The sequence below is a fragment of the Macaca fascicularis genome, chromosome 3 (genome assembly GCF_037993035.2).
Source record: "Macaca fascicularis isolate 582-1 chromosome 3, T2T-MFA8v1.1".
Classification (NCBI taxonomy): domain Eukaryota; kingdom Metazoa; phylum Chordata; class Mammalia; order Primates; family Cercopithecidae; genus Macaca; species Macaca fascicularis.
This window is the reverse complement of record NC_088377.1, coordinates 158,627,854-158,642,775: the sequence shown is the minus strand read 5'-3', so window position 1 is coordinate 158,642,775 and position 14,922 is coordinate 158,627,854. Positions and strand designations below refer to the sequence as shown.

At 38.4% G+C, this 14,922-nt stretch overlaps 1 protein-coding gene across 50 annotated transcripts in view; it reads right to left on the bottom strand.

The window, feature by feature from the left end:
- Nucleotides 1-14,922, bottom strand: part of ST7 (suppression of tumorigenicity 7) — a 277,720-nt gene that overhangs the window by 35,446 nt on the left and 227,352 nt on the right. For 40 of the 50 annotated variants that reach the window (XM_074035840.1, XM_074035852.1, XM_005550584.4 and 37 more), the window contains 2 exons: nucleotides 4,933-5,005; nucleotides 3,391-3,493 (listed from right to left, as the gene is read on the bottom strand). In XM_074035840.1, coding sequence (XP_073891941.1) covers nucleotides 3,391-3,493; nucleotides 4,933-5,005 — 176 coding nt within the window. Of the gene's footprint in view, nucleotides 1-3,390; nucleotides 3,494-4,058; nucleotides 4,195-4,932; nucleotides 5,006-14,922 lie in introns of all 50 variants that reach the window. The other 10 variants (XR_012432804.1, XR_012432806.1, XR_012432805.1 and 7 more) reach the window with 1 other exon arrangement.

Here is a 14,922-nt window from a genome sequence, read left to right as displayed (position 1 = left end):
CAAGTCGGGTCAGATTATGGAGGGTACTGAAGAATCGCACAAGGAGTTTATGCCTTTTCCTATGGGAGCTGGCGGCACAGCTGCAGTTTCTCAGGAGGGAGTGACAGTTCTGTTGGGACTGATGAGCCTGTGTGTTTGCTTCCTCTTTACTAGTTTGCTGCAATCTAATACTTCAGAAATTCTAGTGTTTCACATCCAACTGACCACTGAAGGGGCTCTCCTTCAGAACAGAGATGAGGGGTTTCTTACTGTTCTTATTTATTTCCCAGTCCTGTGATGTGGTAAGGAGCAACACTCCCTCCCTACTCCTCATGTCTGCAGGCGAAGAGCGTTCCTAAGAGTAGCCCTCTGAAGGTAAATGACTGGTATTTATCATTGGATGGTGAAATATTACCTATGTATCTTTGCTTAATGGGATACCAGATGAAGCAAAGCTGGAAATACATGGAAGGCAGTTCTCAGTTACTATATTTGGTATTCTTTTCTCCCTTAGAGAAGATGATAATCATATAATACAGCATGCAGATACTGAAAATTCCTGTGGTGGGCCACTGACAACTTCCTGTGGTAGAGAAAAAGAAGCCATGGAAGTCATATCATTTAAGATATCTTGAAGAAACCTGAATTGCCCCTAAGGGACTGAATGCCTTGAGAAGCAGTGTACCCACCAGCATTTGAAGGGTCCAAGCCTAGGCTGGTCTGTTCCCTGGTGAGATGTGGGAGGCAGTAGAGGGCAACATTTACGAGTAGATAACCCAGAATTGGTTCAGGCTCTGTCATTTATTTGCTGAATGACCATAAGCAGATTATTTAACCTCTCCAAATCTTTGGTGCCTTCATCTATGTAATAGGGATAATAATATAACACACCTCACAGAATCATTATGAAAAATAAGTGAAAGGGCTTATGTACTTCAGTTAGCACTGTGCTTGGCACATAACATTAAAAAAAAAATAAAAATGATTATCGCAGTATCATTATAAGGAGAGAGTCAAGGTTAGGACGGGAAGGTGACCTAGATGATCTTTAAGGCCCCTTCTTATGCTAAGAGTCCAAGAGTTTATAACCTTCACCGATGTCTCATTAGAACTAAGGCTATTATTCTCTGCCTCCAAGGCACCAAATGTGTGTGTGTGTGTGTGTGTGTGTGTGTGTGTGTATGTATTTGCTAAAGTAAGATGTTTAGAGCACGCTGCATACTGTATATTAGAAATTTGTGGCTAATTCTTGACAGACGTGGCCAGTGAATCCCAGGACCGGTCCCCCACGGAATTCTGATAGACGAAGAGGATCTGGAAACACATCGCCACCTCAGCACAATCATCAACAAAGCAAAGTGCTGGAGAGTCAGTTTACCTAGGTAGTTTTCCCTACCTTCGCTCAGTTTCATGATTAGAAATGAGAGTGCAATCAAATATTTGAAATGTTTCCACCTTTAGAATAATTCTATTTTGCAGGTGGAATCCCGGTTAACTTTGTCAAATTCTTCCATATCAGCCTTAAAGTGTTTCTTAGGGCTTTTAATATTCTTCGAGAGGCTCAATTAACCATTTCGGACCAGTTTTATAGCATTAGATGACTACTTCCATCAAAATATCTAACCAACAAGTACTGTACTGATTTTCTGTCTTGTGCCCCAGGATGGCAAGGCTCTAGTTAGGATCACAGTAAAAGATCTGGTTCCTAGATATGAGAAGCCCCCAATCATTATCAAAATTCTTAATAATTATCAATAATTATCAAAATTTTTGATATTAAAATTATCAAAAATCTTAATAATTTACAAATAAATGGTGCTCAAGTATTTTCAAAGAACTTCAAATATATAATCTCACTTGATCTTTACCAGAAGATAGGCAGGGCTTCTATCCTATCTTCATTTAAAGATGAGGGACAACTTTGAGCTGAGAAATGCTAAGCCCAATGTCCAATGGCTGATAAATGACAGAACCAGAAGTGGAACACGAGTTTTTGCCTCAGAATCCAGAACTTATTGCTCAATACTACTTCTAAAAGAGCCTTATTTATGCTTACTGAATAGCTCTGTAGAGAATGGCATTCAATGAGTATTAATAGATGACCTCAGTTTACTGTAATTCAGGATAATATTTTCACGATTAGTTTTAAATTTTAGTCAAAGTAGAATAAATGTTTTTAGCTTAGGTGAAAAATATTATATAAGGATATATAGTTATAGCACCATATGGACAATACATAAATCTAAAAATACTATGTTGGTCATTACCCATCAGGCCTAATGAATAAATACATCCTTATGCAAATGTGGCATAGTGAACCACTCTTCAATTTCCTGCTAACTGAAAACAATGACCCAGACTTGACTAAAATCCCAGGAATGATATTAGATCACTTATCTCTGTCACTCTGGATATCAACAAAATAAAGTAGTTAACTCCATAAATCATCTCTCTCTCTCTCACTCATACCTCCCACCCTTTTGCTATAGTGCTACAACACAAATCAAACAGCCTTCCTTTGTCATTTTTCACCAGTAAGTCTTCATCAGACATTTTGCCAAGGAAGATATAGCTTTTCATACCTGAGGTGAACCACACGAAGTTTCTTAGAGGTCAAAATGTACTTAATGGTGGGACTGAAAGTGGCTCTCAGCTACTTTTTTTTTCTCCCTCAGAGAAGATGATAATTATGTAATACAGCATGTAGATACTAAAAGAGCAGGGAGTTAAATATAGGTAAATAATAAATACACATTCATCTCCTGAATAAAAGATTACAGAAATATCCTCTGCTCCAAATTGATTCCCTTAAAATAAATTTCAGAAAAAAAATTGGAAATATTGGGTATTTATAAATTGGTCAACCATGTGGTTAATAACTAAAACAAATATTTTCTACTACATATACTTATGAAAATGGTACAAAGCAAAATACTTTTTCATATTTTGAAGTTTTCTCTATTATTTTCTTGCCAATACTGATTACTATCATTTATTTATAGAGACATGGAATGCCACATTAGTCAGTATTTTTTTTTTTACCAGTTTTATTCACAACAACATTTATTTCCTGATTTTGGTCTTTGTGAGACCATAACTGGTGTGAAATTCCTATCAAATGCGTCAACACTCCCGGGATATCTACTTTTTGCCAATTTCAGGCTTCCTGGCCTGCCTCAGCGAGGTCTATCGATTTACCCTTATTAAGTGAAGTCTGGAAATCTGCCCCAAAGCCTCTTGAGTGTAGCTTTTGCTTAAAATGAGGCTAATGCCCATACACTATACAGGGCCTCAACATTTGTTGGTTGCAATTCATTTTTTATAACCGGTGTAGTCGAGATACAACACCGTGGTCAATGAATGCTTTCTCTGCCATCATAACGAGTTCCTGTGGGGATTCCACAGACTCACTTTTGGCACATGAGGATTGAATTCCACAGCTCTATGAATGGCTTCTACTGCATTCATCTCTGCTGTGCTCAGCCCCCGCCGAGATGCAGCCTCAGGAGAGAATCTGAAAAGCAGAAAGACAAAAACCATCCAGTTGGGACCACTGCTTGGGCATCAACCCGAAAGCATCTACACATCAAGGGCCCATAAAACCACAACGAGCCAATGACATGAGCTCTCCAAACTTCTACTGCATGGAACCTCTGAGTGACCCCGAGGACCGAGGCCAGCAAAAACCCCAGCAGAAGCAGAAAGCGTGCTTGCATCTAGTCATGGCAGGAGTTAAATTCGGCTGTCAAGTCTCTGTCTAAATAGCTAATCTAAGTCTTCTACGAGGTACCTGCTCAGGTCGGGGGAAGAGGTAGGACTGACAAGGGCAGACAGTGTAGGAAAAAGAGAAAACTAGGTTACAGAAGAGTGCACTTGGTTAAAAACAGAGCTGGGAAGGATTTGAAAGGAGGCCTCCCACCCAATGTCAGTGCTGCGATGGAGGTTAAATCATTGCAGCGTCAGCAGCAGGCGAGCCTGCTTGGGGCCATTCCGGCAGGGGGCGTGTGCATGCCCAAACTGCGGGCGAGACACCTGCCCGAGTGAATGAAAAAAACCAGACCATGCAATCTCTTTCTCACCTCACACCCAGGGCTAACTCCAGAGCTGTGCTTGGCAGGCAGACACCACAGGGGAAGCTGTGACAACCCTGGCCCTGCCCTCCCAAGCTGGAGTCGCTGTGTAGGGAGAAAAGATGTTGCAGTAGGTACTGGCGATCTACAGGATAAAAAAGAATGAAAGAAAATTACTTTGGTCTTGAAGTGTACACACACTTAACAGCAAACCTGTCTGATTACAGCAGAGGCTGGTTTCCTATTCTCTGCTTTTGATGCTACAGAGGGATTATATCGGGGAAGTGTAAGAGTTTATGGACTCAAAACCAGTTAAGCCATCTAGGCTCTTTCACCTGACAGGCATCCTTGGATGCTTATGAAAAGTCCATATGCCATAGTCACCTGCCTGAACAAAATAGGCAAACGTCCCATTGAGATGGCAACTCAAAGTTAACAGACCAGTGGGGGCTAATTTGGAGTTGATGAGGCAAAGAATGAGAGATGACCATCCCGTCTGCCACATTCCACATGTGTATGACACTGCCCATTTATGGACGGCTGAAGGGAGAGGAATGTGCAAGAAACGAATAGAAGGATGGCATTCTGTGTAAGTCCCAAGCAGGTGTTTTGGTATCTACTGTCTCACACCAAAAAAGTCATCTCAGAAGTATGGAATTTCAAATAAATCCTGCTTTAGGATACCTTTACACACCCTTACATTACCTGAAGATACACATTCCCTCCTTCTAATAGTGAAAGAAAAGAACAGCAGGTTTTGGAAAATGCATGCTTATAAGCAGGGGTCTCATAGACTAAGAGAAACTTCCAGAGAAAGCCCTCAGAGGCAACACATCTCAATTCCGGTCAGGCATTAGTACCGCACAAGCTATTATTCACTTACTTGTCAGAGACAGCTCTTGCTTTGAGCAAAGCAGCTGTGTAGCATATTGTTGCTGACTTTGGTAAGCTTATATCTGTTGGAGAAAAAGAAAGTAGGAACACATAAGTTTGTAGGTAACAAAGAGCAATAATTTTCAATACACTAGCATTTTAATCACATTTAAGTGTAATAAAGCATAAATGAAGAATATTTTAATACATATGTTACAAAAGAATTTCAGCTATTCCTTACTGTATCAACACAGTATGTGAAACTAAGGGTAGGTTGTATTTTTATGAATAATTCATGTCCACCAGGCTGACTCTTAAGCAATCACCTTCTATTTTAAAATATGAATTTTTGTATGTTGAGTTGAAGCAGATTATAGCTATAAATATATAAATTTAGATATCACATGAATATCCTTGATGTGAAAGTGTCTTTGTCACTTATCAAAATTTCTCGACAGGTGTATGAAATACTAATTGAAGAAAAAAATCTAGATTAAAAAAAGACATAGCCAAATGAATGATTCTTTAGTGGTCAGATTTAAACTACATTTCTTTTGCATTAAATTTCAAGTTTACATTCAATTTTTAATAGTGCTTGTTAAAAATGTAAAAGTCAAAGTCAAGGAGATATACATATATATCTAATATATAAATAAAGATATATAACTTTTAAACAGTATATGTATGAAATCTTTAGGAAACTACACAATTTTTGCTCATGCCAACCTATCATAAATCTCCTTTCATATGAAGACTCACTCGTCACCAGGAAAAACAGTTCCTTTCAATTTTACAAAAAGTACAGAAAGGCCAGGGTGGGAGTGGGGTTCAGATAATGAGTTTACAGGAAAGTGAAAGCACAGGGTACAAGTGAGAGTAGATAAACTCAAAGAGGGCATTCCTTTGGGTGAAAAACATGTTCTTAAAGTATGATTGCATTCTTTCCAGAATAGGAGTTAGTATTTAATACTTGCAACCAAATTTACACTATAACACAGAAATACTTTAATTCAGAACAGGTAAAAATATGCCATTCCCAGATGCTGCAAAATTCATTCTAGGTTAGAGGAACTCTTTGCACCTGGAATGCCCTGCAAGTTTCTTTGCAAGGCTGTTTTCAACTTAGAAAGGATTACATTAAAGTAGAAATGAAAAAGGGAAGTCCCATAATTAGCCAATAGACAGAGGCAGAAGAAAACAATTTCATAAAAGAAAACCAATCTCTCTTTCAATAAAGAGTATTTAATGCCAATTCCAAGGAGATTCCTAAGGAACTTCTCTTTGAGGGAAATTTCAATGACATTGATAAAACACAATCATAGAAAATATCAGCACAGAATTGAAAGGAAAAGAGGTCTTTGTACCCTTAATCTTATAAACTATTTTCAAGCAAAATGTCACCACCACATACATACTATATAAAATGGTGCACTTACAGTTAGGAAGAAAAAAATGCCAGACACTCATGGATTAGTCTTGTTGCTTTTCCAGCATCTAAACATTTAACAGCTTTCCAGTGTGGGGAATCAATACAAAAATGAAATATCCTGTTTTTTGGGTATACTCATTGATTGTTATTTGAAGCTAATAAAAAAAACTAGATGATACATGGCCTACTTAAAAGTTCAGACTTTTGATTTTAAAGTTACCCAAGCCTTGTTTCCGAAAACAATGATCATAATTATTTGAAGGTGGCAGCATGAGAAGGAGCCTCTTTTTAAGGACTTAGCTGCTCAACAAGAAAGATCAAGTTGTGTTTGATGGTTACCTAATCAATCAAATGAACACTTTCACCCAGAGAGAAATACAGAAAGAGATACAATTGAGGTGTTCCAGCAAATGACTAGAGATGCCTAATCAAAGGTAATCTTTAATCTAGAATCCTGACCCCCATTCCCACTAGCATAGACAGGACATTCACAACTAGAAAAATGCAACAGCATTCAGCAACATATGACGACTACAGTACATTTTCTCCATTTTTTAAATGTTTGCTCCTTCTCCTTTATTAAGTAGTATATGTGCACAAGAAAAATGCTTAAAAATAACCAAAAATATATTTTAATCAATATCAAATGAGGAAACAGGGAAATGTAGCTCTATGAAAATACCCCATTCCCCATTGGTGGCATTTCATTCTATTTATCTTTTTATGCTAGTGAGTTATTTTGTTCCCACTGATTAAGAAAAATAGAAAATAGCAAAATATTCTTGCATAGCTTGTTTATTTAGATATTTTCAATGTTATTCTTTTTTCTGTAAAAACATTACATCTATTTGGTAATAGCAATTTGCCTCTAAGGAGGGATGAATCACTCTAAAGAAACTGATCCTAAATTTCCCTTCACATAGAGCGTCTTGTTGTTCAGATAGGTTTTGGTTTACAATTTTCATTTTTGAAAGTGATGCATATTTTTCTGCAGAGCACTTAGGCAATATAAATGGAAAGCTCTTACGTTTTGCCTACTCAGCAATTCCACTTCTAAGACTTTATCCTAGGAAATAATCATTAATGTGCACAAAGATTGTTCATCACAACATTGTTTCTAATGGAATACTGGAAATGGCCCAATGTCCAATTATAGACTGGTTAACACGCTGTAAGTACATTCACAGGGTACAATTCCATGCAGTCATTAAATCATGGTGGTGGTGGAAAGGTACTGAATGATCTGGGGGAAATGTATTGTGCACACATTAATAAGTTTATAAAAAGTATGCTTTAATATTCATCTTTAAAAGCATTTATATACACAAAGAAAAAGATTGGAATAATATGCACCAAATATTGTAGACTCCCTTTATCAGTAGTTTCACTTTCTGTGGTTTCAGTTGTCCACAGTCAACTGCAGTCTGAAGATATTAACTGGAAAATTCCAGAAACGAATACTTTATAAGTTTTAAACAGCATGCCATTCTGAGTAGTGTGATGGGATCTTGTTACTGTCCTGCTCCATCCAACCTAGGATGTGAATCATCCCTTCGTCCAGCACATCCACAATGTAGATGCTACTGCCCATCAGTTACTTTGTGGCCACATGCATTATCATAGTTATCACAGTGCTGTCATAGTTATCACTGTGCTTGTGTTCAAGTAACCCTTATTTTATTGCATAATGGCCGCAAAGGGCAAGTATAGTGATCCTGGCAATTTGGATAGGCCAAAGAGAAGATGTAAGGTGCTTCCATTAAACGAAAAGGTGAAACTTCTCAACTTAATAAAAAAAGAAAAAAATCATACACCGAGGCTGCTAAGATCTACAGCAGGAATGAATCATGTGAATCGTGAAAAAGGAAAAGAAATTTGTTAGTTTCACTGTTGTACCTCAAAACTGCAAAAGTTATGACCACAGTATGTAGTAAGTAGAATGACAAGAAGGAGGGGCCACATTCACATAACTTTTATGACATATTGTTATAAGTGTTCTATTTATTAGTTATTGTTAATCTCTTACTGTGCCTAATTTATTTATTTATTATTTATTTATTATTTCATTTATTTATTTTTTGAGACAGAGTCTCGCTCTGTTACCCAGGCTGGAGTATAATGGCTCGATCTCGGCTCACTGCAAGCTCTGTCTCCTGGGTCAAGCAATTCTCCTGCCTCAGCCTCCTGAGTAGCTGAGATTACAGGCACGCACCACCACGCCCAGCTGATTTTTGTATTTTTAGTAGAGACGGGGTTTCACCATGTTGGTCAGGCTGGTCTCGAACTCCAACCTCGTGATCCACCCACCTTGGCCTCCCAAAGTGCTGGGATTACAGGCGCGAGCCACCGCATCCAGCTTACTGTGCCTAATTTATAAATTAAATTTTATCATAAGCATATATGTACATGAAAAAATATTGTGTATACAGGGTTCAGTATTCTCCATGGTTTCAGGCATTCACTGGAGGTTTTAGAACATATGCCCTAAGGATAAGGGAGGACTACTCCATTGGTGGTGTTTATTTCTGCATGGCAAGATTATAGGCAATTTTTCCCACTGTTTATCTGTATTTCCAAAGCTTTCTGTCATGTACATGCAAAAACTGGGTTTTTTTTGTATTTTTTTTTTTTTAGCAGATAATGATGCTAGAGGGAAGAATTCTGTTCTATAAATTGCCTGAAGCAAGTTCATGGGCAAATACATTGGTGGAGCCAGATACCGACAGCATAGACAAACGTAGAATTTATCACATGAGGTGCTGTCGGCCCGGAGATCTATCAGATGTAACTTTCACATACTCTTGTGAAAGTTAGTGTGTTCTATTTACAGTGTGCCCACTATGGTACAGTTACCTTATTAGCCATATTTTAATCTAATAACTGCCTAACATCTAAACCAGTGGCAGGAACTGATGTTTGGCTCACCATTAACAAGAACCATATATACTCTCCTCTAGGAGAAATTATTTAGGCTGCCTGCCCCATGAGCACCTCCTCTTTCATTCCCACCTCACCCCACAAAAAAGGGGGAAGCTTGGTTATTGCTGCCTATAATTTTTTAAACTTAATATTTTGACATAATTATAGGTTTCCAGAAATTTATAAAAATATACACAGAGTCCTGTAAATGTTTCACTCAGCTTCTCCCAGTATTTTATATAACTGTAGTATAATATCAAAAAACAAGAAATTGACATTGCTAGAGTACTATTGGGTACACTACAGACCTTGTTCATTTTCACCATTTTTTATATACAATCAAGTGTGCATGTCTATCCAATTTCATCCCATAACTAGATTCATGTAACCACACCAAAATACAGAACTGTTCCATTACCACAGAGGAACTCCCTGGTGCTACCCCTTTGTATTTGTACTCTCCCTGTCCTTCCTCATACATGTCCCCCGGTGATCACTAATCTGTTCTGTACTGTTCTGTCTGCCTGCTATGACTTCATGCTTTTATCACTACGGAAATGGATAAAATGATAAGATGAATAGAGTGGCTACCAGTAGTGATTGAAATGGTGGCAATAAGAACAAATCATCCACTTTCCAATATTGCCTGTAATTTATTCAGAAATTTTACTTTGAGTAAGCAACTCAAAATAATTCTAAGTCAGTTTGATTTTGTATGAACACACTGACTCTGCAGTGGCCTTCTGACTTTTGTAAGTGGCATTTAGCTACATTATTACCTCTCACGAATTAGAATCCAAAGAGCAAACAAAAGGAAAGGAAATAATGAGGTATCACATAATTCCATTACTCACTGCAGAAACAAGGAATGCTAAGTAAATGTTTCTCACTTAGGCAAAGCTGAACTGCCAGTATTAATTTTTCTTCCACCTCTTTGCCATCTTATGTTTTGTAGAAATGTTTTTCTGAAAGGAGAAGAAATTTCCCCAAACATCTCAGGCATGCAAAATCAAATTGTCATGAAAGTCTTTCATTAAAAGTTGTAATCCTGAACTTCACACAAATGGAATCAGACTCATTTTTGTACTCATTTTTGTCTGGTTCCTTTCACTTAGCATGCTGTTTTTGAGATTCATCCATGTTGAATCTCAAAACATGGATCAGTCATTCATTCTTTTTCATTGCTAAGTAATATTTCATTGTGTGGATACACCACATGTTTATCTATTCTCTTGCTGAAGGACATTTGAATTGTTTTCCCACTTCAGACTGTTATGAAAAAAGCTGCTGTGATCATTTTTGTGTAAGCTTAACAAAACTCATTTCTCAGGGATATGTAACTAAAAATAGGATTGCTGGATCTGAAGATAGATGTCTGTTTAACTTTACTGGAAACTGTTAGACGGTGTTCCAAAGTGATTGTGTGAAGTTTGCAAAACTAATATATTGTGATAAAAGTAAGGCAAGTGGTTACTGCTGGGCTGGAGGGCAGTTATTGGCTGGAAGGGAGTATGAGGCAACCTTCTGAGATTTCAGAAAGTTCCGTTTCATTCTGGGTAACAGTCATATGGGTATATATATAAGTGAAAAATCATCCCTCTGTACTTAAGAGTTGTACATGTAATTATATGTAATTTATGCCTCAATTATATACATATATATATATATATATATATATTTTTTTTTTTTTTTTTTGAGACAGAGTCTCACTCTGTCACCCAGGCTGGAGTGCAGTAGCACAATCTCCCTCACTACAACCTCCACTTCCCGGGTTCAAGCAATTCTTGTGCCTCAGCCTCCCAAGTAGCTGGAACTATAGGTGCACATGACCACGCCTGACTAATTTTTGTATTTTTAGTAGAGACAGGGTTTCACCATGTTGGCCAAGCTGGTCTCGAACTCCTGACCTCAAGTGATCCGCACACCTTGGCCTCCCAAAATGCTGGGATTACAGGCCTGAGCCACCGCACCCAGCCAATAAAAATTAAAACAAAACAAAACAAAATAAAACCTGAAATCTTGTGGTCACCTGAAGATACCAATCTGACCTCCATAACATTTTACTTGCCTTTTATCATTCTGCCCCACTCCATTCTCTCTACAAATCTTTATCTAAAAATCACTTGCACCTTCCATAAGAAAACAGAATCTGATCATTGTTTGTCAATCTTTCAAGCATTAAGATGGTTAAAATATCTCTTCTATAGCAATTTTCTCTAGGATAAATACCTCCAGTTCCTCACCTGACATATTCTTCAGAACTTCTCATCTATTTTTGTTACCTGGCCACAGGTGATTTCAAAATATGAGAATTAGAAATGAAAACAATCCTCTAAATCCCCCAAACTGAGCAGTAGAGAGCTCGGGGAAACGTGCCATCTGAGGAGCTGCGCCGCTCCACGTCTCTGAATACCAGCTAGAACGCCCTGGTGTTGAGCAGCTGGGACTCTTTGTCTGTTCTTTGACTGCGTGGTCAACAACATCCCCACCCTCGCCCCCGCAATTCTATTCAAACAGACTTCAGCCAAAGTCAGGTCTTTTCTCCCTTTTATGTAAGCCATGAACATTAAAACAACAACAACAACAACAACAACAAAAAACCTATAGGCAGGATTTCACATCTGACTCCATTACATTTCAAATCTTAAAATTAAATCTGAGCCATTAAATTTTAATAATTTCAGCCTCAGCCCATCATTCCAGCCTATTAGTCATTTTTCTGATTCAAGCTACCACACACAGTTGTGCTTCCTCCAAATCTTCTTCCCCATATGATCATTATCATCATCAAAATGACTGCTAACACTTACCAAAGGCTAACTGCCAGGCACTGGTGTTAATCAGTTATATATATTATCCTATTTAATTCTCAGAGCAGTCCTATGAGGTAGGACTGTTATCCCTGCTTTATAGGTGGGGTAAATGAAGCATAGAATGGTTAAGAAATATGCCAATATCACAAATCGAGAACAAACCTGAGCACATGATTTTAAACTGTGCTATGTAGTTTCCAAGATCTGATTTTTAGAAATACTGCCCATGGCAATACCAACCACAGAATCTAGGAATAGGATTCTAGAGATCACCCTCAATTTGCAACAGTCTGCAATGATATGTCTGCAACCACTTATTAATTAGGTATTATATCCATATTGCTCCATGGTACCTGAAAGGACAGCATTTAAAATATTACCAAATGTTTTGTTTAAATAAAGATGTAAACACATTTATGGTGTTCTCCTATTTCAGAAACACGAAGGAAAAGGGTCATTTACACTAATAAGATAAACATTTAAATACTATTGTATAGACTACCAATATTTTCACATCCACTATCTCATCAGTGTTTATTTGACACAACTGTCTTAATAAATCCATGTTAGATCCCCAACTACCTCCTTTTTTCTTGTGGTCAAAAGCCACATAATCATTTCTACAATTTGGTTGGGATTGACTTATTTGACACATTCTTTTAAAAAGTAGAAAGTACTAAAGGGAAATATAAAATAGGAATGAATAATTGTACGTCAGCAATGTATTAATACAATATTTTCTGCTCAAAACAGTACTACTGCAAGATACAGACAAAAAACTGAACAACAGTACAGGACTGCCAAGATCAACCTCCCAAAATCTTTTTCTTTTATAGGTGAGAAATATGGACCCAGCAAAGTTAAATGATTTTCTTAAGAGCCACCCAACAAATGAGTGGCAGAACTGACCACGTCCTTGTCACCATTCCATAGTTAGTGTGACACTTGCTTTTACTTTCCCTGTCATTCTTCACTGTTTTGTTTGGACAACAGAGTCACACATTAAATCCTGTAATGTGTGAGACTTTAGCTTCCTCCGGTCTTTAGCCACCCTGAAAACCTGCTTACAAGTTTATACCTGACTTGTATATACTTATTTAGCTATTTGTCATTCTGATCTTTTCATACACTTTAATCATTTATGTTTCCTTACACTTTTATCCATTGGGAGTAACTACAATTTCCACTTTTAGTCTTCCATCCTTCATGAACCATTTTCCAGTTTAAAAAAAACTCTCTGTATCTCCTATGCCAAATAGTCTCAGCACAAAGTTATATTAATTGAAATTCTGTTTGTGGGTTCATATTTATCTTTCCTCTGCATTAAAATAAACAAATAAAAGGCTGGGTGTGGTGGCTCACACCTGTAATCCCAGCACTTTGGGAGGCCAAGGCAAGAGGATCACTTGAGCCCAGGAATTCAAGACCAACCTAGGCAACATAGTGAGATCTCACCTCTAGAAAAAATTGGCCAGGTGTGGTGGTTCACACCTGTAGTCCCAGCTACTTGGGAGGCTGAGGTGGGAGGATCACTTGAGCGTGGGAAGTTGAGACTGCAGTGAGCTGTGATCATGCCACTGCACTCCAGCCTGGGCAACAGAGCTATACCCCGTCTCAAAACAACAACAACAAAGAGCATGGCTTTCACTTTTTGTTACTTTTGTTTGTTTCAGATTCAAGGTACACCTGTGCCTAATATTCCTTTTTTTTTTTTTTTAAACTAGAGCTACAGGATAATATGGTCTCCTTCTCTTAAGCTTCTTCCTTTTTGGTAAGAATTAAATCCATGGTATTATTCTCATGCTTTGTCTATTTTAGTAGTAACTGAAGTATCAACAAGGCAGGAATTTTTCAGATGGTTTGCTTTAGCAAGTGAGATTTATACAGGCATTCACATCATGTCCTCTCCTATCTTCAAATTCACAGCCTTTACAGAAAGTACAGCTGGACATGCCACCTGTTCCCCTCTTCCGCATTTTTTTTCCTCATGTCATTGTTACAACTCAGCAGAAGTAGGTGGGCACTGATGGGTGACATGGGTCCTGACAGGCTCTTCACCCTTAGTTACGCTCCCTTGAAAGATTGTCTGTGGGTGATGGTGGTTTTACATAGGGCTCAATGTCCTGTAAAGAGATTACCCGAGAACAAATGAAATGAAGTGGTTATAGTTTCAAGTAAGTTTTCCCACCCAGGAGACAAAAGTTTCTGCACTAGGATTCCTACTTGTTGCTTAAGAAAGAAAAACCAAATTCTAACTCTTTTACACCAACGCTCAGAAAACCTCACAAATGTCTCCCTCCAGGACAGAATGTGTTCCACTGTAGTGTGGGAGATCACCTCACCAGCCTGCTGCAGTGGCACTCCACTCTTCCACACCTGAGTGCTTTCCCACTGTGATCTCTCAAGTACCTCCACTCAAAAGGGGCACGGTGTGAATGTACTGTGCCACCCACTTCACTCTGGGCTGGACTGAAGCCCTTTCTGAAACTGCCTCCAGGCCTCTCCAGGGCCCATAAAATAAAATGCAAGCTTGGATTTTAATCCAGTCCCTCTACCACCCCACATCCCCGGCTAACTCACCCAAGTCATCTTCTTCCCTTCACTGCATCCCTCCTCATCCCTCTGCTCTAAGGGATACAGACAATTCTCCAAATAAGTCATGCCAGTTGCGCCTCTGCACCTTTCAATATGCTCTCCTTGCCCCAAGCAACTTTCCTGTGTGGTTCAGACACCACCCCCAAGGGGAAGGCTCCCCTCGCTCCTCCTTGCTGCCTGCGGTGCCCCTTCCATCTTGGGCTAAAGTGCATCACAATCTTTATACTTTACAGCAACTGTCTGT